We start from the raw sequence: 26,612 nt of genomic DNA on the forward strand, positions 1-26,612 counted from the left end.
GTGGAGGGCACAGAATAGATAAATGGTGATGGGAAAAAAAATAACATTAATAAATTTTAACCAGAAAAAAAATAAAGAACAATCGAGTGAACCAGTGAGTTGAGTGAATGCACTATGAAGCTGGTCTTCAGAGAAACAGTCATCTGGCCACTGGAGGGCGGTGTGTTCCCACAGAAGCTCAGGGCAGGGCCTTCTGAAAGGAGCTTCTGAGGAGGAGGAGGCCAGGAGTCTCCCTACACGGGCTGTGGGTGTTCCCGCTTTGTACCTCGCTGGGGGCCCTGGGCGAGGGAAGACAGGATCACAGCTTTGCATTTCCTTGGCTCTTTATGGTAGAGGAGGCCTCTGATCCTTGTGTAAGTCAGTCCAGAACCACAGGCCCAGAACTCAGAACAGACCTGGCTTCTTTGGGGGGACTCAGGGGAGTTGAAGCAATTCCTTCAAAAAGCAGATTTCCAAAATGGTGGGGGTTTTTTAAGGCTACAAATGCCAGGGCTGGCACAGCCTGGGAGCACTGCTGCCCATCCTGTGGCACTTCCGCAGGGGGATCCCCCTTCACGTAAGACTCTCAGCAGTTCCAGGGACGCCTCTCAGTCACCAAGCCCCGCGCCTTGCCTGCCCGTCTCCCCTGCCCAGGGAGGGCTGGTGGCCCTGGGCGTGGTATCCAGGGGCGTCAGGCAAGATTTTGCCATCCCCATGGCAGAGCCACCTGCTTCTCTGTCTGTCCATATGGTGTGTCTGCTGAACTTCACATCCTGAGTCCCCCAGGCCCACTCAGTCGTCCAGTCTCCTGTGTCCTGACACATCCACCTTCCTGTGTCCCTCTCCATCCCTGTGCCCCGGCAGAGAGCCATGACACCCAAACACAAGGGTGCCTGTGCGCAGCATGCACTTCCCACAGGGCGATGACCCCCACAGAAGGGGCCAGGCTGCGCAGCCGCCCCTTCCCCAGCAGGTCCGAGGGGCCACACCCAGCTTCCTGCCTCCCTAACTCCACTTCTCACACGGCAGGAAACAAAGCAGGACATTTTGACAAGGCAGCCTGGATGTCACAATGATTCCACTGGGTGTGAGTTTCTTAAAAAACCAAGTGAGATGGCAGATGTCCTCCTACCCGTCTGGAATGTTACCTCAACCACTGACGTCCAGAACGAAGCTCAGAGCGTGTGGGGAGTCAGGGACAGTGCCCGAGCAGCAATAAACGGTTTCTGGACATAACCAATTTGCTTTTAGTCTAAATTCGGGGGCCAGCAGGCCTCCCTGGCTCTCCCTGCAGCCTGCAACTAAGAGGCCATGTTGTCACTTGCACTAAGCTCATCTATTTGTGGGAGCCCATTAGGGCTCCAACCCGCCACTTTGCACTCACAGCCCTGCCTCACTCAGCTTGGAGGCCGGCCAGCCAGCTGACCACGAGCCCCTGCGAAGTGCCCCGAGGCCTGGCTGGGCCGAAGCGGACGGAGCGCAGCCCCATCAGGAGGCCTGGCTTTGGCCTCAGTTCTGTGGCCCTGGGCCGATGGCGGGGTCTCAGGTTCCTCTCCTAGGAACCGGATGGCAGTTCTCGCTTCACAGAATCGCTTTGTGAATTAGATCAGAGGGCAAATGAAGCCAACTCAGCATGATGCCAGGCACAGAGGGGCAACCACAGGGTAGGCTGTGCCACCCCACTCCACTCCTCCCTCCACACCCACACCCCACACCCGCCCTGCCCTTCTCTGACCTTGAAGCCCAAACACGGGCTTCCAAACAGGAAATGCAGGCATGTTGGCCTCACTCACAGCAGAGGGGTCAGGCTGAGACTCAGCACCACTGAGCCAACGGCTGCCCATTTACACTTGTCTCCAAGCCTGGGGGATGCAGTGACGGCTTGTTCTGCAACCTGTCCCTTAGGGGAGTGTGGTGCCAGGCACCGAGTGCCCTTGCCAGTTAGGGCCAGTCACGGGGTCATTCTCTGTCCGATTGCGCGGGATGCTGGCTTCACCCTGCCCCCGCTCCCGAGTTGGTGGCCGCAGGCCACAGAGGGCTGGCACTGTCTCCCTCTCCTCCCCCTGACCTCTCACTGTTCCCTAGCTAATGCCACTAAGGAATTTGAACACAGGGAGCCCCACCTCCAGTCCCCATAGTCCTGAGGAAGACGCTGGTGCCAACCTACTTTCAAAATGTCTTTCTTTCAAGGGCCTCAGAATAGACCGTGCTGCTCCCTGGCTCAGTGTGTGGCTGGGAATGAGTCCAGCGGGTCAGGCGGGGGAGGGTGGGCAGGCTCGGCTCCAGGCCGCTCCACCACATGGTCCTGGGTGTGGCCCTGGCCACCAGGCTGAACCCGACACCGGTCTTTTTCGTGGGAGGTCGAGGGCCCACCAGGGTACACATCAGTCTCTTTGGCCATTTATGTTAGCAGAGGGCAGGTAACCAGGATTACCAGGGTTGGGCCGCCCCAAGAATGTTTATTCTGTTTCCCATTTAAAGTCAGTGAACTAACTGGGAAAGGGCACCCACAGGGAACCGCGAAGGGAACCAGTTAGCTCCACAGACTGACTACCCATGAGGGAGAGGAACCTTCCTTCCCCGCTGCCCAGCGTCACAGGATGCTGCCCGCCCCCCACAAAAGCATCTTTGTGAAGTGCTTTGCTGGCTTTCATGCCTCCTTTGGTGCAGCCTGTCCCAACGGGGGCCAGGGGTCAGAGTTCCTGCCACTGTGATTTATTGCCTCCTGAACCTCAACTGCTGGGGAGGAGGACCCGCGCAGCCGGGAGCGGCTGGATTGGCAGGAAAACCCTTTAGCAAACAGGCCAGGGAGAAGTCAGGGGGAGGAAATAAGGGCCGTGGAGAAAGATGAGGGAATTGCTAAGTGTGTGCTGATGGCGTCCATGAGAGAAGCCCTGAGGTCCTGAGCTGCGTGTGCCACACCAGCCCGTCCCTGCCCAAGGGCTCCACCCTGGCAGAATCAGAGTTCCTCCCCAGCCAGGGCGAGACGAAGGCCTGGCATCGATGGAGACAGCTCACTTTGGGACAGCAAGATCCGCCCAACAGTTCTCGGTACTGAGGACAGGAGCTGAATGGAGTCTGTGAACCATCTGCTCCAGGACCATAAAGTCTCCCCGTGCTTTGTGCCGCTGAGACCCACCATGAGCAGGGAGGAGCTGTGGGCGGTGGGTCAGCACCTGGGCGTGGGGCAGAGGAAGGAGCCACAGGTGGAAGCTCCAGGGGATGGATGGCGATGGGGTGGAGGATGACAGGCTCTGTGAGGATAACCGTGATGCAGGTGGCGCACGACTTACAACAGTGACATGAGAGCCACCAGAGGCAGGGACAGAGGCCCAGGGCTGCGGGAGCTGGGCCAGGGCCCAGCCCAGGTGGGCCTGCGACAGAGCTGCTGCCAGGACAGGCCTGCGGCCACATGGGGGCGCTCACGTCATGGGGGGGGGACGGGGAAGGGGTGGGGAGTGAGCAATCAGCGGTTCTCTGGGGAATGAACCCTCCTTGACTCACTCACTGTGCTATTCTTGGCCCCAGTCCTGCAGGCGGATGTCCTTGTAACTCTCTAACTTGGTAATCAAGTGAATGCCTAGGTCCTTGAAATATTAAAAGACATTTCAAAGGAGCTGAAAATTGACACCCTGACTTAATTAACAAGACTGTAGGGTTGATTTCATAAAGGCAGAGGTACATTTTGAGCCACCATCAAGTACACACACGAAAGGCAGCGTCTCACCCACGTAAATGCTAAGCTACACTCACACTTTCAAGATGTGTAGGCCACATACTCTCAAATTGCTTGACTTCTATTTAAATCTGTTTTAGGCCAGAACAGCTGAAGCACATCCTAGAATATTAAATGCTTTTAAATGTCACTTCATGGCAAGTACCACTTGGTAGGTTTTATTTTATTTTTTGTACTTAAATATGTTTTATCTTTTGTTTATTTATATTTTTTCAAGAAAAAAATCTTAAATATGATAATATTACATGCAATAAACACCAATAATTAAAGAAAAATGATCTTACATATACTATTACATGCAATAAACATTAATATTTCAAGAATAAGAGGATTTTAAGTATAATATTACCAAAACTGTACTAACATAGTATGATATCACAAAAGTTGTAGGAAATATTAAAAATCTGCAAATAACAGGATTACTTCTATTATATTCTAAAATGTTTTTTCCTTCTGGTTCTATTTTTGTCCATCAGTTTATGTTGTTCATTATATTCCATTCCACAAATGAATGAGATCATGTGATAATTTATCTTTCTGACTGGCTTATTTCGCTTAGCATGATGCTTTTAAAGTCTATTTTGTTGGATGTGAGTATTGTTACTCCAGCTTTTTTCTTTTCTATTTGCATGGAAAATTTTTTCATCCCTTCACTTTCATCCTGTGTGTGTCTTTTATTTTGAGGTGGGTCTGTTGTAGACAGCATATAGTTGGGTCATGTTTCCATATCCATTCAGCTACTCCACCTTTTGATTGGAGCATTTAATCCATTTACATTTAGGGTTATTATTGAGAGGTACTTATTTGTAGCCATTTTAATTCTGTATGGCTAGGTTTCTCTGTTTCTTCTTCTCAGCAGTCCCTTACAGCAATCCCTTTAGCATTTCTTATAATGCTGGCTTGGTGGTGATGAACTCCTTTAGCCTTTTTTTTTTTTTGTCTGGGAAGCTCTTTATTTGACTGTCTATTTTGAATGATAGCCTTGCTGGATATAGAAATCTTGGTCTCAGATCCTTGCTTTCCATTACCTTGAGTACTTCATGCCATTCCCTTCTAGCCTGTAGAGTTTCTGATGAGAATCAGGTGTCAGCCATATGAGAACTCCTTTGTAGGTAACAGTTTTCTTTTATTTTGCTGTGTTTAAGATTCTCTTTGTCTTTAATTTTTGGCATTTTAACTATGATGTATCTGGGTGTGGGTCTGTTTGGGTTCTTCTTGTTTAGGATGCTCTGTGCCTCCTGAACTTGTATGACTTTTTCCTTTACCAAGTTAGGGAAGTTTTCTACCATTATTTTTTCAAACACCTTCTCTATTTCTTTCTCCCTTTCTGCCTCTCTGGTACACCTGCTATTCTAATATTGTTACATTTCACATTGTTCCACAGCTCCCTTAAGCTGGTCTCCTGTTTTTTAATTGTTTTTTCTTTTTGATTCTCTAATTGAGTGATATTTTCAACTCTGTCTTCTAGTTCACTGATTCAATCCTCAGCTTCCCCCAATCTGCTGTGTATTCCTTCCAATGTGTTATTTGTGTCATTTCATTCTTTATTTCAGACTGTTCTTTTTTCATAGTTACTGTATCTTTTTTCATACTGTTGAGCATTTTTAACATCATTACTCTGAACTCTGTTTCAGATAAATTTCTTATCTCTGCTTCATTTATCTCATCTGGAGAATTCGCTAGTTCTTTCATTTGGCGGTTGTTTCTTTGTTTCCTCATTTTGATTGTTTGGGTTTGTGACTGTGTATTAGGTAGATCTTCTACACCTCAGTAGGTTTTTAATGACTGTCAAAGGGCATCCTATATAATAAAAGCCTAATATGCAAATTGTTCCCTCAGGCAGTCGTTCAACCAGGAGACCAAGAGTTTGACTGCTCGCTATGATGAGCACTGGCCACTAGAGGGCAGCACAGAACATGGTGTGCATCAGTGATGCGGCGCTGGCAGCAGGAAGCAGTGGAGGCACTGCCGGCCCTGACGAGAGAGGGACTGTGGTGGGATGGTGGAGCAGGTGAGTGGGTGGCACTAGGTCAAGGTGGGTGCAACGGGGGCCCGATTGCCCCACAGACAGTGACCAGTGGTGGCAGTGGGGGGACGGGGCCACCGCCCAGCTCCCACGTGCCGAGGGAGCTGGGCATGGGGACCTGGCCCCAAGCGATTGCCCTGCAGGTGGGATGGTGGAGCAGGTGAGGAGGTGGCATCAGGCCAAGGTTGGGTGCCACGCAGGGCTGCAGGGCTGCGAGGCTGGGGGCGTGAGCTGGGGCCTTATCTCTTCAGGCCACCCGAAGGACCCCATCTGTGCATGAATTTGTGCACCGGGCCTCTAGTCTATATATATATATGGCTAAGCAACCATCCAACTGTCTGGTAGCTATGACACACACTGACCACCAGGGGGCAGACACTCAACACAGGAGCTGCTGAGCTGCAGTGACTTGGCAGTGGCGATTCTCAGGTGATGCACCCGGAACCAGAGAGGAGGGAGCCCAATTCTGGGGTGCGTCACCTGAGAACCGCTCTCTCACAATCTGGGACCCCTTGGGGGATGTTGGAGAGCTGGTTTCAGCCCGATCCCCACAGGCCAGGCCAAGGGACCCCACCTGCTGGAGAGACCCCAGATCACTCTGCAGATGACCTTTGAGCTACAGCGCCACCCCAGGTGCGGCCGGGGAGGGGCCACAGGTGGTTGGCTCCAGGGCATGTCTGACCTGTCTCGCCCAGTCACCTTCTAATTAATTTCCTTTCAATGTGCATGAATCCATGCACTGGGGCACTAGTATTTTCATAATTTTTCTTCATGGTAAACCATCTACCAATTCACCACTTTAATCATGGTGCTGTATTTGAAGCTAATTACTCAGATCACAAGTGCAGGGGTGGGGAGAGTTGGTGTTAGAAAGTTAACATGCAAATATTCACAACAGAGAGCTATTGTGTTTTGGCAAATAGATGTCCAGTTGTCAGCTCTGTGAAGAAACATACTTTGAAAGTAAATCTCTTTCTCATTAAGTCCCTGTCAAGATGCTTCTACAAGTTACTCGCACCTCCACATTAAACATGTATGTCTCCTCACGCTGCTGACACACCTCTGTACTGTGCTCTCTTCCAGGATACAAAGTTAGAGTGCAGTACACTGTGCTGGCATAGGGGGAGCACTTCTTGGTCTAAAGATAAGAAATCAGGGAGTGATGATGTCAAGCAGTGGTTTTCAAATTTTTAGACTTTTATCAAACGAGTCCCAATAAAAAATACAAATATTATTGTATTTATACAGACTTATTCCTAAATTTAAAATGCTCCATGATATTTGGCGGACATAAAAATTTGAGACTGGAAGTAAGGCCAGCAATTTGTTGAAGTAGTTTCAATCTCCACATTATTTATATATTGTGTTATGCTTACAGAGTTTCAAGGCTATTCTGATTCATAGACACAAGGAGATGCAAAATGTACCATGCAATCCTTGGAGCCACTTAAATAAGTTTGCGGAATCCTTGCAAAACAAGTCTGCCTGGCATAAAAGCTGACATGTTGGTACCTATTATAATTTGGTATTTAACAACAGTCTGCATTTTTAAAGTCACATTTAAAAATGTTTTTAAAATAAACATTGTATCAAATATTTATTTATAGAACAAGGCTCCTGGGAATGGAATACTAGCCCATTCCAGACCAACTCTTTATAGATCCTTATAAACTGAACAAAATATATAGCACAACTACTTAACGCATTGAAGAGAAAGAAAAAACCCAGGAAGACACCAGAGGAGAGTTGATGCTTGGAAGAAAAAATCTTTGGGTGCATTTCCTGTTTTTAATGGCTTTTTGCTTGAGGACAGGCTCTATCCCTCCAAGCAGAGCAGCTAAACTTAAAACAGTAAACCCACCGCCGTGCTGGCTTACCGCACAGTCTTAATAGCTTAAAAAACAAAAAGACCTTAAAAAACAAAAAGACCAAGTGTAGAGTGACTAAAGTAGATAGAAACTGAGGGGAGGGTCCTAGAAAGTAGAACCAGAGAGGGGGACCCAAAAATTCTATGTAAAACTGCCTAAACCTCTGGTTGATCCTGTAACCAGACATGAGCAAGGCAAATTCAAAGCAGCCTACCTAAGAACTTGAGATTTCTACTGCTATCTATTGCAGGGGGTTAGGGTTGGGGAACTTAAGACTACCCATGTTAACAGTCTCCCTTAAAAAAAATTTGGTACTTTTTTGAGGAATGTAATAGAATCCAGAATCTCTAAAATGCGCGATTCACAAAGTTATGATACAATCCAAAACTACTAGGCATGCATTCAAGAGAAAAGGTAATCAATAGAGATCAATCCTGAAGAGATCTAGATGTTTAAATTAGCAGCAAGGATTTTAAAGAGTATACTTATTCTCAAAGAGTAAAGGAAAATAAGCTTGTAATAAGTGAACAAGTGAGAAATCTAAGTAGAGAAACAAAGCTATAGAAAAGAACCAATAGGAAATTCCAAAATGGAAAAAAAAATGTCTGAAAAAAGGATTTACTAAATGAACTTTAGAGCAAATTATAGATGTCAGAATAAAGAGTCTGTGAACCTGAAAATAAATAAAATTACCCAACCTGCAGAACAGAGAGAAAAAGAAATTTTAAATTGAAAGACCCTCAAGCAATTGTGGGCCAACTTTAAAAGTTCTAATGTATGTCACAGGAGTATAAGAAGGAGAGGACAGAAAGGGGCAAAAATACATTGGAAAAATAGTGCCAAATATTTCCCAAATATCATAACAGACATAATTTTACAGTCAAGCTCAGTGAACCCCAAGCAGTATAACAACAAAGAAAACAACATATAAGAATGTGAAGCAATATTGCTGGCGAATGTGAACAGTATAGCTACTTTGCAAAACTTTGGCAGTTTCCTATAAAACTAAAAATACACCTAGCCATGACATAGCAATTTTGCTCCTGAGGATTTATCCCAAATAGGATGAACACAAATGTCCAGAAATTACTTGTGTAGGTCTCATCCAAGAGAACATAAACCCACTATGGTATATACTACAATGGAACACTAGTCAGTAATAAGAAGGAATAAACAATTAATGCATGCAATGATATGAATTAAAAAAAAAAACCATGTCAGAAGAAGCCAGATGCAAAAGGATACATAGTTTTATTCCATATCCTATATAATAAAGAGGTAATATGCAAATTGACCCTCACACCCTCACAAGATGGCTGCCTATGTATGACCAGGCCGGCAGGGGGTTAGTGAGGGACGGCCAAATGACTGAACAGCAGGCTGCATGGGGCGACCAGGCTGGAGGAGGGGGGTGCAGTTGGGGGTGACCAGGCCGGCAAGGGGGGCAGTGATGGGTGACTAGGCCGGTGAGGGGACAGTTAGGGGTAACCAGGCTGGCGGGGGGGGGGGGGAGGAGGGGCAGTTAGGGGCGACCAGGCCGGCAGGGGGGCAATTAGGGGTGACCAGGCTGGCAGGGTGGGGGGCAGTTAGGGACGACCAGGCAGGCAGGCAAGTGATTAGGAGCCAGTGGTCCAGGATTGTGAGAGGGATGTCTTGTCGGTTTATGCCCAATCCCCAGGATTGGGCCTAAACTGGCAGTTGGACATCCTCCAAGGGGTCCTGGATTGGAGAGGGTGTAGGCTGGGTTGAGGAGATCTCTCCTCCATGAACGAATTTCATGCACCCGGCCTCTAGTATCCTATATAATAAACCCTAATATGCAAATTGACTGAACAGCAGAAAGACCTGCATAATGAACGGTCGCTATGATAGGCACTGACCACCAGGGGGCAGATGCACAATGCAGGAGATGTCCCTGATTAGGGGCAGCTCCTGCATTGAGCATCTGCCCCCCAAGAGGGAGGTGACCAGCGGTGGCGATCGGGGGGTGGGGCTGGCCAGCAGGCAGCTCCAGGCTGCCAGCCTAGGCGGGTGCCAGCAGGGGCCCCCTGATCGCCCAACCCACCAGTCACCCCACAGATGGCCCTGATAGCCAGCTAGGCCTAGGGACCCTACACTATATGTTGGGAACAGTCTCTTAAATTTAAAAATTAAAACCTGGCAAGGCTACTCTAACACTGAAAAAAACAGGATGATGCTGCGATGACATGCATGGACTCTGGCTTGCACATTTTGTGGTTAGCTCTGATTCTGACACTTATAACTGTGTGACAAAGTCAATTACATTTTTTATAATCAGGGCAAAAAAAATGTGGCTGCCCATACAACACCAAGATGCCTTTCACTTGTATGAAAAGTATTGGTCACTGGTGCATGCAGCATCCCTGGTTGCAAGAGGGATGTCCGACTGCCAGTTTATGCCTGTAAACTGGCAGTCGGACATCCCCCAAGGGCGCAGGCTGGGCTGAGGTCTGCCCCACCCCCTGCACGATTTTGTACACTGGGCCTCTAGTGTGTGTGTGTATATATATATATTCCAAAAATAGACTAATCTATGGGGGAGGAGGGGCGGGGATCTGAATAAGCTGCTCCAGAGACTAGACTAGGAGAGACAGGGCATGAGGGAGCATTCTGAGGTCACAGTAACGCTGTCTATCTTGATGGGATTTGTGTTACATGAGTGTTACACTGTTAAAACTTGTTGAATGGTATTAAGATATGTGTGTTTCATTCTAAGTTATCTTTTACCTTAAAAATATTAAGTGCAGAGAGAGAACTGACTTAAGAAAACCATCAAAAATGATATATCCAGGAGAGAAACCAAGATGGCGGCATAGGTAAACACTGGAAATTGCTGCCTCCCACAACAACTTCAAAAATACAACTAAAAGACAAAACGGACATCATCCAGAACCACAGGAAGGCTGGCTGAGTGGAAATTCTACAACTCGAAGGAAAGAGAAAAGCACAGAGACTCAGAGGAGGTGCGGAAGTAAAGTGCAGAAGTACGGAGGCGCACGTGGAAAGGGCTGGCAACTGTCTTTTTCAATCAAGAGGGAGTCTCAAGCTCCCGACTGCTCTGAACTCCAGTTCTGGGTGAGTCTCTGGGGACCCAGACTCATAGGGGACGAAACTGGACTGTCTTGCATCGGTCGGAACTCGAGGGTGGCTTTCTCTCAGAGGTGCTTGCAGCGATTACCATGGGACACTGAGATGCAGGGCCTCTTAGGGTAGGACTGAGGAGTAGCCATAGCTGCTTGCTCCACCCTATTGATCTCCTGAGACCCTGCCCCACCCAAGCTGTGCGCAGAGGCTTTTGCATATGAAAGGCGTGGCCCTTTGCAATCTGAAAATTACCTAACAAACTGCAGCTGGGTCAGAGAGACCCAGAACTTCCAAAAGAAGGCCCAAGGCCCCACAGCAGCTTGCATTGCTTCACAGCTGGGCCTCATCTGGGCATCTCCAAACCCCAAACAAAGAAGAGGAATCTGCAGATCTTTCCATAGCTCCTGCTGGGTAGTCTCAGGCAGAGGCTAAATTAGCACCTCCTTAGAGATCCAGGACCCAGTGTGCCCAGTGGTCAGAGTGGGACCATCCAGATTACAACTCCTCAGATCCATGGGGGACACTCTCGGGGGGCAGACTCAGTGAGCACCAAAGCCCCACTGAAGCAAGTCTTGCCCCATAAGGGTGTCTCCAGCACAGAAGTTCTCCCACTGTAGACACAGCTGATTCTCACAGCCAATTGGCCTGGAGGTCAATTCCTCCCAGTGATACCTAAAACAATCAAGGCTTAACTACAACTAGACTGTGCACAAAGCCCACAAAGGGGTGCACCAAGAGTGTCTACCTCAGGTAATTGGGGAGACTGAGCCACTGGGCCCTATAGGACACCTACCTCACAAAGCCACTCTATCAACACAGGGAAGCAGCCAAAATGTGGAGACAAAGAAAGAGGTCACAAAAGACAGAAATGGAGGAAAGCAAACTACAGGATATAGAGTTCAAAACCACACTTCTAAGGTTTTTCAAGAATTTTCTAGAAACAGCTGATAAATTTAGTGAGACCCTCATGAAATCTAGTGAGACCCTCGAGGTTATGAAAAAGGACCAACTAGAAATTAAGCATACACTGACTGAAATAAAGAATATTATACAGAGTTCCAACAGCAGACCAGAGGAGCGCAAGAATCAAGTCAAAGATTTGAAATACGAAGAAGCAAAAAACACCCAACCAGAAAAACAAAAAAAAAAAGAATCCAAAAATATCAAGATAGTGTAAGGAGCCTCTGGGACAGCTTCAAGCGTACCACATCCGAATTATGGGGGTGCCAGAAGAAGACAGCAAGATATTGAAAACCTACTTGAAGAAATAATGACAGAAAACTTCCCCTACCTGGTGAAAGAAATAGACTTACAAGTCCAGGAAGCTCAGAGAACCCCAAACAAAGGGAATCCAAAGAGGACCACACCAAGACACATCATAATTTAAATGCCAAGAGCAAAAGACAAAGAGAGAATCTTAAAAGCAGCAAGAGAAAGAAACACAGTTACCTACAAGGGAGTACCCATACACTGTCAGCTGGTTTCTCAACAGAAACTATGCAGGCCAGAAGGGAGTGGCAAGAAATATTCAAAGTGATGAATGCCAAGAACCTACAACCAAGATTACTTTATCCAGCAAAGCTATCATTCAGAATTGAAGGTCAGATAAAGAGCTTCACAGATAAGAAAAAGCTAAAGGAGTTCATCACCACCAAACCAGTATTATATGAACTGCTGAAAGGTATCCTTTAAGAAGAGGAAGAAGAAGAAGGTAAAGATACAAATTATAAACAACAAATACACATCTATCAACAAGTGAATCCTAAAATCAAGTGAATAAATAATCTGATGAACAGAATAAACTGGTGAATATAATAGAATCAGGGAGTGGACTATTCTCAGGAGGGAAAGGGGTGTGGGGGATGCGGATGAGACTGGACAAAAATCGTGCACCTATGGATGAGGACAGTTGGGGGAGGGGGGTAAGGTCAGAGGGTGGGGTGGGAACTGGGTAGAGGGGAGCTATGGGGGGGATAAAAGAGGAATAATTGTAATAATCTGAACAATAAAGATTTAATTTAAAAAAATGATATATCCAGCCTGGCCGGCATGGCTCAGTGGTTGAGTATTGACCTGTGAACCAGGAGGTCACGGTGAGATTTCCGGTCAGGGCACATGGCCAGGTTGAGGATTCAATCCCCAGTGTGGGACGTGCAGGAGGGAGCCAAGCAATGATTCTCTCTCATCACTGATGTCTCTCTCTCTCTCTCCCATCATCTCTGAAATCAATAAAAATATACTTAAAAAATATTAAGTGCAAATATTAAACTCTAATTTATGATATGGACACTGAAGTGTTCAGGGGTGAAGTACACTGGAACTTACTTTGAAATGCATAAAATATGGTGACTTGATAGATGGACAGATATGGGTATATGGGCACTTACTGAACAATTTTCTTGTAGTTTTAAGTTTTTTCATAATAAAATACTGAGGAAGAGGGATATTTGCCTAATTCTTAAAGGTCTACTGTGTAACAGGAGGATCACAGAAAATTCAGGAATTAAGAGACCAAGCTTTGAGAGATAAGCAGTGCAAGTAATGGTGTTTCCCTATCTTCAGCACTAGGGCTGAACTAGCTGAACACTAGGGTGCCTTCTAAACAGAATGGTATGTCTGAGGCGGGAGGCTGTAAGATCTCTGAAGAATCAATAGGCTGCACATATGGAGAGCTTTGCTGTACATCTGTAGCTGCTGCTGTGGTGGTAGCCCCCATCCCGAGTGCAGAGGACGTGAGATTTCCACCACCTCTGTCTCCGGTCTCACGGCACTTCCTCTTCCTTTCGCGCCTTCCATTTCACTGACCTTTGGTTCCATTACCATCCATACTGTCCTTCCCACCTTAGGGAATGCAAATGCTGCCCTTCCTTGCTGTTGAGGAACTCCTTTTCCTACCACTGGCCCCTCGCTAATTTCTGTTCATTCTTAGACCTCAGCTTCGTTAGCCCACAGACCACACTGGGCACTCCCACTCCACCCCCAACTAAAGCACATGTGAAATGATCCCAGTTACTTACTTTGACAATATTTAATGTCTCTCTCCTTAAACTAAAAGATCCATGACAGCAGAAATTGGCCAGCAGGTGACTTGTACAGGACAGTAACAGCTTACCTTCATAACACTGTTATAAATAAGCCCAACCTTTTAGGGTTAAAAGTGTAATTTTATTTAGATGTTACTTGTACATAATCTATAGTAAGATATACAAACAGATAAAAATTGTTTAACAGGAATTTTTTTAAGACCACTTTAAATTTAATTTACAATAGCATTGGTGTAACAGTGCAGGGTGACACATACTCTGAATAGAACACAAAAAGTCCTGTTACTCTGGCTGATACAGTCCCACTAGCCTTTAATGGATTAAAATGTATCATGTATTTCAGTTGCAAATTATTACAAAACTTTCACAACCTAGCCACTGGGTGCTAAGAAAAGATTTTGATATTCTAAACATTTACTAAAATGAAAATGTCAATTCTTTAACAGTATACTTTTCCTAAAGAAAAATTAAAGGGTACCAAATCTTATGGTGTGGTTTTGGGCTAACAACAGAAAATCAACGATATCGTGTTTGTGTCGCTAATGTGTGACACTGACTGATCTTCTCATCCCCTCTGCCTAACCTATTAATATGAAAGAAAGCTTGTAAAATATTAAACTAAAATATACATGGGGGGAAGACTAGGGATAATTTAAAATAACCTTACAATAATATATAACTACTTTACAATGCAAAATTCATAGGTATGAAGTAAGCTTTTAAATGTTCTTCTCCATTTGTCTTAGTAAATACTTCTTGAAAATGAAAACTGAAAATTCAAAATATTCACTTTTTCCTTTTCATGTAATACCATATTAGAAAAAGTCTAAATTTAAATTTTAGAACCAAATTTATTGAGAAAAATACTGCAAAAATAATCTAAATTGAATTTTAGTCCTTTTCCATTCTTTTGAAGGCTACATTACACATCAGGGCAAAAGCTTTTTCACTACAGAAAATCAAGTAGAAAATAACTTACTGATTAAACTACAGGCAACTAATAACTAATAGGCTTATGAATACTTATGAATAAAGTACCACTGATTTCATGGTAATGAGCTCTAAACAGAAGAAATCCTTACTTACTAGTAGATAGTAGCTTTATGTATCTTCTCCATCCTGAGAACAGAAAGGACAGGAGAAACAAAGAAGCATCACCAAATGTGAGTGCTAGAATTACACAGGTTACTCCTAATCCAAAGCACACAAAAAACAAAATACTGTAATAAAGACAAAATAAGACTAAAAAAATGAAAAGTCCAAGAATAATGCTAAGAGAGTAGGCCTCTACATTGAAAAAAAAAGGAGAAATTAAAGAAAGAAATTAAAGGTTAATAAATTATTTCTTCTATTTAATAAAATTATGCTGAGAGCCAAATGGTGACTAGCTCCAAGAAACAGAACCTCAAGAAGCATGTGCCGATGAAAAGACTCGACGACCTGGCATAAGCATGGTCTTCGAAAGGGGGCGCAGACATGAGGCTTTCAGAGTTTCAAAATGTATGTGACTGAAACCCAACGTACAGGCCTTCTATGAGGACCGCGTACAAGCCACGCAATGTCCACTCAGGGACACAGACATGCTTTGGGGGCCGGCGATTTCCTCAGATGAACTTGTTAGCACAACTCTACCAGCTACAGTCCTGTTTACATTCCTACCATCAACCCAAACAACTCTTCAGCTAAAGATTCCTTCGCCATGTCTGAGCGTCACTAGTACCTGCCACTGTTTGAAATGTGGGGCCTTGGCACAAATCCCTTAGTAAGTAAAGTGTCTTAGTGTTTTGTGCTGTCTTATTTATAGTCAAAGCCTGGGTGTTTGTTTATGCTGGACGAGCAGTTATCCTGCATCCAAAATTACGGAGCATAAGCTCTCATTCATGAGTCTCCCCACGGTTTGCCTTCACCAGGAATATGAACCCCATGGGACGGTGTGGGGAGAAAAGTAGGGAGGGAAAGGGTAGAGGAACGTGACCTGCTACAGCTACAGGTCTAATCTAACCTGAGGTGTTTTTTAAAATGTCATGTGCTGACAATGTGAGGAGAGAACCTCGTGCTTCCAGGACAGAGCGAAAGCCCGCGCCTGTGATGGGTCCCTAACCTGGCCACAGCACAGGAAAAGCAAAGAGCTCTCAACACCTGCATTTGCCTGCACCTAGGCTTTTGAAGTTCAGGCCAAGGGGAGCGGGGTGCCATCTGGAGCGCACAGAGGAGCTCACTTAGGCTCGGGCTCCCGGGAAGCAAAAGGCGAAGGTCTCCTTTGCACTCAGAGCCCACACTCAGCAGCTCTACCCAGCGAGGCCGTGGCTCCCAGACCGCTCAACCTGGCTGGTGCCCACACGGAAGGGCTGCCGAATGTTTCGAGTGTCATCACCAATAGCCCCGGAAAGAAAAAGAACCCTGTTCTTCATGTTTATTACGACTGAGCTGCTTACCTCTTACAAAAAGCATCCACAAGCACTGACTAAATGCCCACCGGACGCCTGCTGAAAAGGCCCTTCCAATTTCACCTTTTATGAGCGTGCAAAGGCAATGAAATTATTCAACAAAACATTCAAGTTCACAGAATGTACCACTCCAAGAAAATGAAAGCAGAAGCATTTGATTCTCCTTATTTGTTAAATCTTTCTCTCTAACCAAATGTTTCTCTCTTCTGAAACACACACAAAAATTTAAAACAGTATCACTTACTGATTGGAAGACGTCAACGCGTAGTCATTAATCTTGCTGAGGCCTAACACTAAGCAGCTTCACAAACACACAGCAAGTCTGCAGAACTGTAAGGTACGAGTAAACCCAAACTGCACTGAACACTTTCATGGCCAGGAAAAAGGAAGCAAAATGCTGTTTTCAGGACAATGCAATAGTTACAGCGTTATTTCCTCAGGTGCAGCACGATTTTCTATGTGTAGTGGCACTTAAGTATTACACAGTAAATACTGAAAGAACCCAGAAGTTTTGGATGTGCAAAAGCAATTATCACATTATTAATACAAAAGTTGCTAAGCTACAGGATTATAATACCACTATTTGGGTGTTGAGACCACTTAAAATTTTCAATACACTTCCGACACACAGTTTCCTGGCTGGCCACCAGCCTCGTCGCCAGGCTGCCCCCGCCACCTCAGTCAGACCAGTCATTTTCATCCAGCTCCGAGTCGTCGTCCGAGTCGCTGTACTCCACGGCAATGCGTCTGGACAGGATCGTGGCCACGTCATTCCCAACCGGCTCCCGCTTGGCTTCTTGCTCACGCTGCTCTTGTACTTTTTTCAGCTGAATTCCTAGAAGACGCAATGCACGGTTTAGAATTAAATCCTTTGCGTGCTCCAAATTAAGGAAAAACAAACTAGTAAGTCTACTTGACTTTTTTTCTCTCCTATTGACATTAAGGATAAAAACCGTTTTGGAAATTTGAAGGGAGAAAAGCTTGGGAAATAGAAGTTTCATGACTAATAAAAGAATGTACATAACAATTTTTACAGCAAAGTAATGGTGTGAACACCTTTAAAGAACACCCGAGAGCTATGCTGTCCAACACAGGGTCCACGAGCCACGACAGCTGCTTTGAGCAAACTGACAGTGGCTGTGGCCACCTCGCCGGTCCGTGTGAACACGAGATATTTCTATTGTTACAGAACACTTTCCCGAAAAGGCATCATGGACAGCTCTTTTCTAACCCGCGGAGGTAACTGAGAAAACTTTGCTTCAACAATTATTGTTGAAAATGGATATAAAATAAAAACATTTCTCTTACCTAGTAACAAAATGGATTATATGATGATTTAATGTGCAAATTCTTTTGAATTCATTTCAGATTTATAGAGTAACTGTAACACTAGTATCAAAACGTTCCCATATGACCTACATCCAGATTCCCCAATGGGTAACATTTGAGCACACTTGTTTTAGCAATCTTTCTCCATCATTGTTATTAATACACACAGATACTTTTTTTCTGGACAATCTGAAAATAAGTAGCATATAATTTGCTATTTTGCCCTTTACCCCTAAAGTACTTTATGTGTAATTCCTAAAAAACAATGATCAAATTCAGATCAGCGTAGATATAATGCTACCATCCAGTCTATAAATTTTATTTAAATTTTGCCAAAAGACCTAATATAGCAAATGAAAAAAAGTTTCCACCAGGTTTGGGATTCAGTACCGATCACCTGTTACATTAGTTGTGGTGTTTCAATAATGATCCTTAATCTAGGCAGTTCTTCAGCCTCGGTGTTTTATGACTGACTGCAGTTTTGTAGAATGCCCTCAATATGGGCTCCGCAGAGGTTTTCTCACGGAAAGATAGTTACAATTATCACTCTTCCTGGGCAGGGCTCACAGTGTCAAAAATCAAAACACTGTCCTCTTGTGACCCCAAATTCGTTATCTCCGAGGCATTAAATAGCTGTGGGACATTCAAGACAGACGAGAACCCGGGGATCTGTAGGAGGCCTGACCCAGGTGCTGCAGCCAGGCGCAGAGGTGTCTGTGAAGGGCATCACAGACGCTCCAGCTGCTCCCTCAGTCACTTCCAGACGGGAGCAACTAACTGCGGCCAAGCGCCTAGGCAGCTCCTCAGCGTATGAGAGGCGTTTAGAGTACACGTACTTCCACACCCTGGCGGTGACCCTCAACCAAGCCGGGCTGAGACCTGAGGTAAAGAATACCTGGTGTGCAGCAGGGTTTAGTGTGGGGTCTGCAGGGAGGCATAATGGGGGAGGCTCCCCACTCTGATTGGACAGAGATGTTCTGCCTTCTTGGTTCATGTGCTGGTTTGGTGTAGGACCTTCGTCTGACAGAGTTCTGCTGCTATGTAAATGCTGCAAACTACTGGCTTAGCACATCAAGCTAAAAATATGGAAAGTCTAGGGCATATTAGATATTTATAAAAACAAAATCACTAACGTGAGCTCATTTTCTTTCATTTATACTTTTACCATTAGAGTAGAATGCAGACAAAATAGTCAATATTTATTTCTAGTCAAGTAAACCTTTCCTGAAGTCTCAGTTCTTTATCATATGTTTACTTTGCACAGACAAAACCACATTACTATTTTTTAAAATAGCAAATAAAGCTCCTTTAACCATATTCTAAAAAACAGTCTCGTGTAGCAGGGAGTCCCCTGAAGACCAGGCTGTAGCTGGTTGGAGACAGCAATCTCTTTCTGAATGGAAGATGGCACGTGCAGGGGACTCACTTACCCATTCGAATAGCAGCAAGAAGATCACTGCGAGCATCGCTTATGGGTGGCTGTGCAGTTTCTTGTCGTTTTGCCTCAGCTACTGGAGGGCCATGCATGGGGGAGGATGAGAGAGAAGAGCTTGTGCCAGGAGGGCCTGGCGGGGGAGGTGGGGGGCCCGGAGGAGGCGGGGCTGTGACCACCAGCCCAGTGGAGGGCGGGTGAGGAGGCGCTGGGTAGGAGGACCCAGCTGCTGCTGGGAAGGAGGGCTGCATGGGAATCTGGAGAGGACTGACGAAAGCAGTTTGTGCTGAAGGGATCATGGGGGGTGGAGGGGGCGGAGGTGGTCCCGAGGGGTTGTAATATTCAATGATCTGGGCTGGGAGCATCCTGATGAGAGAGGAAACACAGAGTCATTAAAGCAGCAACAGAGGGTCACACCTGCGGTTCTGACATGGCTAGCAGAAAGGCCTCCCCCAAACACAATACATAGTCATTTGGATTTAAGACACTGCAGGACGCAATATCCACTGTTGGGTCAGTTACTTCCACAGGTTTACATTATTCACTACGACAGGGGTCACGTCATTCACTGAAATGCACCCAAAAGATAACCACTCAAAGAGGAATTTCCTGTGAAATGCTAGGTAAGAAGATGTCCTTTATACTGGGCATCGCAAAAGCAGGTGGCTCACAAACTTGTCTTATAAGGATTCTGTGGCCAATCAGATTTGGAAAATTCTGTATTTTGTATCTCATCTCCATGGAAATGACCCAAGCCCACAATGTCCATCAGAATATCAAAAGCTTTGAACAGTCCTACAGCCAAGAAATCCGAATTCTATTTAGTCTAAGGTTTCCCAAACCAGCTGGACCCCACACTCTCTTCTTACCTGACAATTAGAGCCTCAGAACACTTTGGGAGTCCTGACTTAACAAGAACCAACGATGGGAAACAGCCAGAGCTGTGTGGTCAGGGAGGATGCCCCCGAAAGCTGAGGGATGTACGTTTAGAAACTGATACATGCTGTTCTGGATACATGGTTAATGGAAACACACATTCGACTTTCCTGGGCACTGCCTCTGAGGGGTAACTCTTCAATATTAAAAAGAGAGTGCTACGGCAGCCCATGAAAATACAGGTGAGTGCTTAAATTACTAACCACCTGAAGGTGAGGGTCTTTCCTAGGGCGGTTTGAATTTCACTGATCAACAGGGAACAAGGTGGGAGAATGATGAGTGGGCACGAAGAGGTCAAGAAAGGAGATTATACGGGCAAGTGTAAGAAGGGAGGCAGGGGGAGCTGCACTGCATGGTGCTCTCATCTGTGGTATGAATTCTCCCTGGTTCACCCAGGATATACTGGTATAGAGAAATTTGAGGATTTGGGACAGGTTCACAGAATCGGAGTTCCATCCTTTATCAATGCCTCTGCTTAACGATCCACTCACACATACACAAATACGTGTATTAATGAGTATACACATAAATACAGACACAAGCCAGAGATTTATCTATAATAAGAAAAGGGAACAGCACGACACTGTATTTTTTCACAGAACTTGTCATAACCAATGGTTTCCACATTCAGTCATTCTGGGCTGGACTCTGGCCTCTAAAATGTGACTATTTAATTAAAATTCTTAAACACACATAGCAAGATTCCATTGCAATAGTGAGTAGCAATTAGAGTAGAAGGAATACGAAATTACCCATAGTCTGCTGGAGCCATGGGTGCCGAGGCCTGGGACCCCTCTGCGGCCTGTGGTGGGGGTGGCGGAGGTGGCTGCTGAGGTCTGTTCAGGGCCATGTGCCTCACCGAGGCAGAGGGGGGTCTGTACTCATGCTCGGGGGCCTGGCTGGCTGGCCCAAGTGGCAGCGCGTCACCTGCTGCGTATGAAGGGGTGACGGGCTGCGGGTGCAGAGAATGGTTGGGAGTCGCTGGATACGAGTAATCTGTGACATCCGATGCATGAGACCTGGCATTCAAGAAAAGGGTGGGAGAAATTTAGGTTCAAAAGATTTCCACTAACCAGCACATAAGCATATATTTGAATAATAACATTGCCAATACACAGAAATCACACATTTATTTCCTTTACTGTAAACTAGGCCCAGCCTCATGAGAGCTTCCAAGCAACAACGTAATGACTAAGTTAGCAGCGAGCCCGGTGTTACATGGAGTCAGATTCACGGCTTTAAAGTGAGCAAGTCAGACAGATGGGCAAGCAGAGCCCCACTTCACACCACATCAGCATACGGTCTTAAGAGAGAAGGCCACGAGACAAGTCCCACTTAATTCAAAAACAGAGGACTTTGGGGGCCATGAAGACAGGGGACTTCAGGGGCCAGTAAGCTGATAGCGTAGCATCAGAAATTACAAAATGGCGGATAAACTGGGTAAATATCAACAGCAGGGACAGAAAAAGAAAGCAAGAATGCAGTGCAGTGAAAAATTGTTTTCTTAAACAGAAGAAATGTGTTTAGCCAAAAAAGAAAGACCATGGTGCACTATGGAAGGGCCTTCCTGCTTTCTCTAAATGCACAGTCGTGGGCGAAACTCTGAAAGGGATGGGGACTGTGTATTAGTTGACGGAGCTCAGACAGAGGCCTTTGTGAAGGGGCACAGGGACTTGTAAAGGTCACAGCTGCACAAAATGGTGTTAGTAAGGGAGGTGCTCCTGGCCCGGTTACAGGACACGTGGTCAGTATGGGGGCTGCACATCCTCTCATGATGGCCAAAGCAGGGTGGGCAGCCTGAGGACGGCAATGCAGAGAGCAAAACGACAAACCCTCTGGGCGCTCTGTCCTCTTTCGTGCTCCCTGCCTGTTCCAGTGTCCTGGCATCACTCATAAACTCAATGCCCATTTTCCTCCTCTCCCACTCTTCTTTTCTTGTTCTGACTTTTCTCACGTGTATCTGCTGGCTTCGGGTAGGACTCAGCTTGTGTTTCTCTCTCTGAAGGAAACAGGCAGACACACAAGGGGATGTGGAGGAGCAGGGGAAACATCAACTGAACTTGGAGCTTGGAATCAGACAGTAGCTTCCCGTAACTGGAGCATCTCAGACACAGAAAAAGCTCTCCACATGACGAGAGACTGCCCCCCGCCCCAATTGCAGTGTAATAGTAACAATTCACGTTTTCCTTCCCTAACGGCAGTACAGATTCTGTATTACGGAGTGCATATGATTATATCTTTTGAACTATGCAAACTGCTGGCAAGTAAGTTAAAAACATTTTTAATGGGGAAACAACCTAGCATATTTTCACAATGCAAAGACCTAAAACCCTGGAGTCCTTGGTGATGTATGTTTGACTCTGTATGTGACTATGTCATACACTATGTGTACAATTTCTAAAGGAAACAAAGTGATCTGGAAAAATATAGAGCACTTCTCATGAGATGAGGAGCCAGAAATTATAAATATTCTGGAACAATGTAGATGCTGTCCTTATAAACAGCTTTGTGACACAGCCAAAAGGAGTCAATACGAAGGAGGATAACCGGACCGGTGAGTGAATAGAGGAACAGGCAGTGAATGTCTGAATTCGAGAATTACAGCAGGAGGGCTGTGGACGGCAGGACTTGGAGGGAGGGTGGGCAGGACAGAGGACTGGTTTAAGAGTGAAGGCTCATTTAAAGGGGAGCCCAGTGGCTGGAGGAGAGGTGAGGAGTGGGGTGACTGCTGGAGACAGAGACCCCCATGTGGGAAGGTAGAAATCAGCTACAGAGACACACACCAATGTGGAGATGAGAGGACTGGTCCTGTGACCCCTGTTACAGGAGAGAGAACTGGTAGGAGTGAGATGATGTGGAAACAGGAAGAAGTGTAAGCAGTGGAGACGTGGTGGGAGAAGCCAGGGACTCCCCAGGGTTTTGTGGGTGGACAGGTGGGCAGAGTCAGAGCTGTAATACAGGGCCTGGGGAGGATGAAATAGCTCAAGGACAGCGGGGCATGGAGGTCTCTCTCCCCCAGACCATAATGAGAGAGAGCCGGGGGAAGCATTGAATCAATTTCATCCCGAATTTACACTTAAAATCAAACCACTGCTGATACTCTACAGAGAGAGCAAAAATGTATCATTAGTGTATATGAACCATTTTTAAGTATGAAATATATTACTTATATGAACAGTTTTATTATATACAAGCCATAAACCTTAATATTCAAAATTTCCTCAGTTATTTGAAAACCGTGATTCTAAATAATACTTAAAATATGAATACAAAACATTAAAAAGTCAAAAGGCAGAAAGTATAGAGCATGATTGCAATTTTGTAAAAAACATATACATCTTTACAGGAAAAAGACAAAAAGGAAAAAGTACACTAAAATGCAGATAGTGGTTTCTCTGGATAATAGGATTATGGATAATATTTTAATGTTTTCTGTAATTTCCAAATATAAAAAAATTATTTTATAATAAGAAAAAGTGATACACTTTAGTGAAATAAAAAATTTCTAAGTTAATTTAAGGGATGTAATCCAAGTACAATATTAATTATAATCTACTTATATGGTACATGCATATAGTGAGAGGCCATGAAAAACAGTATGAGACAAAAGGAAATTCTAAAGAAACAAAACTGACTAATCTATTTGCTTTTTGAAAAATAAAAGAAGTAAAGATATATCTAAAAATATAAAAATTTAGATACTAAATCATCTGCATAATTTTATACCCAGCATGAAGCAATCTAATCTCAGATGTTAGAATGAGCATCAACCATTCAACTGAAGGATTAAAAATCATTTTTTTGTCTGTACATATTGAAATAGGAGTGCACACAGAGTATTATATAAAGTATATAAAGTATATAAAGTATAAAGTATACTTTATATAAAGTATATGTTTTGCACGAGTAAACAATACAACTAAAATAGCTGGGAAAAAAACAACAAAAAGCAAACGGACATATTGGGAGCACTCAGATTTAAGTGCTTCTCCCAGCCAAAGAACTATGTGTAGAATTGTCGACAGAAACAAACTGACATAAAGATCCAACCTTGAGACTAGAGCTCAGTTAAAGCTCTAATAATTCTCTAATATTTAGCGGATAACAACTTCTACAGAAAAATTACCTAGAACTTGCCTCATATCCAACCAATGACTTATAGCCCTTCTGGGGCAGGAACATTCACAGGCCCTGTAACTACCAAATGTTAAGCAGCTTCTGTATGCAGTCTGTGCTAAGCACTGAAATTATAAAGACAAAATTTATTTTAAAAGGACACAGATCGAAGGCCAGGTCCAGGTTGTTGCTGTTTTTGAAACATCCTTCAATCACATAGGAATTCTCTGTTCGGATTTTTAAATGCTGATGGAAGATTTAGAGAGATTATGCAAATGCAAGACAACAACTTTACAAGAGCAGAAATAGAAAATTAAACCGTAAGTTAAAATTGACTAGTTAGTCCCTGGTGTTCAATGAATCCCTTCTGTGAAAAATGTGACTTACTGATCGCATCATTCACACCTGCAAGAAATATTTTTACTTAATTGCTAACATAATTTTAAAGTAAACACCAACAGAATTCTCCTGAAATCAGAGCACATAAGATTAGTGAACTGAAAAAATAAATACCTTTTGCTTGTCACTTTTTACAAAGGTCACCAAAAAGCGCAAAGAAATTATTCCTTGACCACATCAATTACTACCTACCAATCGTTTTGATATCAAATAGCAAAAGAAATTCAGCTCTAAGCTAAAGAGTAAGACAAAGAATTAAATGATTAAAATAAAAATGTAAGTCACTGGCAGTCATTAAGCCCAAATTCAGAGTCCATGTTAACACACTACATATCTAGATTAACTGAACAAGAAAGTAAGTCAGAGATATGAAAAATCATACAATGTGAACCAATGCAAAATAAAACTACTTTAAAATATTATTTCAAAATTCATGTATATATATATATATATATATATATATATATATATATATATATATAAAATTTATTTTTAAGAAAAGATGTGAAACATTCTGTGGCCTTATAAACACCAAAGCTACTATTACCAGTCATGTCCAAGGAATAAATAAAATGCAGCACTACTCAGAGGCATTACTACACACACACACACACACACACACACACACACACACACACCTAGTGTCTGGGGACAGAGATCCCTCGGAAGACGCTCCGTGGTACACACTCTGAGACAACCTGTTGTCGGGTCTGAGCTCTTTGTCATATGCCATCATATTCCACTCCTGGCGCCTGTTTCTGGCTTTTCTAACCTTTTTCACCTCACGGGTTGTGCCATCTATACGCTTTTGCTCCTGAAGTCCAAGAAAAGAAAGCAGGCATGCCAAGACAGGAGAGAAAGGACAACAGGTTAAATGCAGTTATAATGCTCAGGACATAAGCATGATGTGCAGATAATGTTAGAAAATTCTAACACAGTGCCTACTCTTACCCAACACAGACCCCCCCCAAAGGTAACAAATACTTAACTAACCCAAATAAATGAAAATTACTCTGCTGCAACTACCAGAATTACTATCATTTTTAGTAACGAATTTTCATCTTACTAGGCATTTAGCTTATTTTAAATATACTATACCTTTTAGATCTATATTATACAGATGAAATGTCAGATGGCACCATTCAGAGAAATCATTTCCCACCCCTATACAGTTTTGACTGGCTTGTTAACATGCAATCTTTCAAAAAAAATTTCAAAATGTTCTATTTCCAGTTTCTAAAAGAAATATTTAAGCTAATCCTGCAATGAGCCAAATCCAAAACAAAAATAAGGTACAAACTTACCTTCCCATACAAAGACTCATTCTTGCCCCAGCCCTATTTTGCCAGCAAAAATGTATCCAATAAATACTTGTCCTACATGGGTACTTCTTTAAAGGCAAGAACAATTATTTCTGTTGTTTATGTATTTTTCCCGTTTCCCTCATAAAATTTTATGATCTCTAAGGACAAGAACTATGTGCCTCTAAGTTCTACATTCCTCTTACAGTCCCTCCACAGGTCATTTACCTAGGGTGCACACTCAATCAATGCTGACTAAATGATCAAATCCAGTGAGCTTACAGGGCATGCTATGTCTCAAACATGCCAGGCATCGATGATACAAAAGGAAAACAACAACAAGACGGGTGTCTGCCCTCGTGGAGCTTGCAGTCCAGGGGGGGAAGCCTACCACATCACAGAAATGAATGTGTAATTATAAAATGTAGTAAAACATAAATGCATTATGTGTAGAATGCTGTCTAGGTTGGAAGTCAGGGACAGCGTCCATGAGTGAGTGGGAGGAGGACCTGTGAGTGACTGGCATGGATTGCAGGGAGCCCGTCAGAGCAGGTAAGAGGGGACAGAGTGGGCATGGGCTCCCAGGAGGAGGAAGAGCACCACTTAGGAGAAATAAAAAGTGAGAGGCAAATGAAGGTTAATGGCCCCAAAGAGCTGAAAGGTAAGCAAGACCTCAAAGGCTACATTAAAAATGTTGTTCTTTATCCCAAGAATAGTGGGAAAGCACTGATGAATAAGAAGGGAAGGGCTGACATATTGAAGAAGAGGCATTTGAAAAGATCCCTCTAGGCTGGGGAGCACAGACTGAAGGAGAAAGGTAGAAAGCTATTCAGGTGGTCTAGTGAGGAGGGTGGGCGGCTCATGGTGGTAGTGAAGACACAATGACTAGACTGT

General features: G+C 44.4%; 1 protein-coding gene across 1 annotated transcript in view; it reads right to left on the reverse strand.

The window, feature by feature from the left end:
* Positions 1–16,154: 16,154 nt before the first annotated feature.
* WASF3 (WASP family member 3) overlaps positions 16,155–26,612 on the reverse strand; it is a 152,510-nt gene continuing 142,052 nt past the window's right edge. Inside the window, exons 8-11 of the mRNA XM_081083627.1 lie at positions 25,056–25,231; positions 20,655–20,921; positions 18,965–19,332; positions 16,155–17,040 (exon numbers count right to left, since the gene is read on the reverse strand). Of these exons, the coding sequence (XP_080939753.1) occupies positions 16,883–17,040; positions 18,965–19,332; positions 20,655–20,921; positions 25,056–25,231 (969 nt within the window). The 3' untranslated portion in view covers positions 16,155–16,882. The remainder of the gene's footprint in view (positions 17,041–18,964; positions 19,333–20,654; positions 20,922–25,055; positions 25,232–26,612) is intronic.

The sequence above is a fragment of the Myotis nattereri genome (assembly GCF_964212035.1).
Source record: "Myotis nattereri genome assembly, chromosome: 2".
NCBI classification, from domain to species: Eukaryota; Metazoa; Chordata; class Mammalia; order Chiroptera; family Vespertilionidae; genus Myotis; species Myotis nattereri.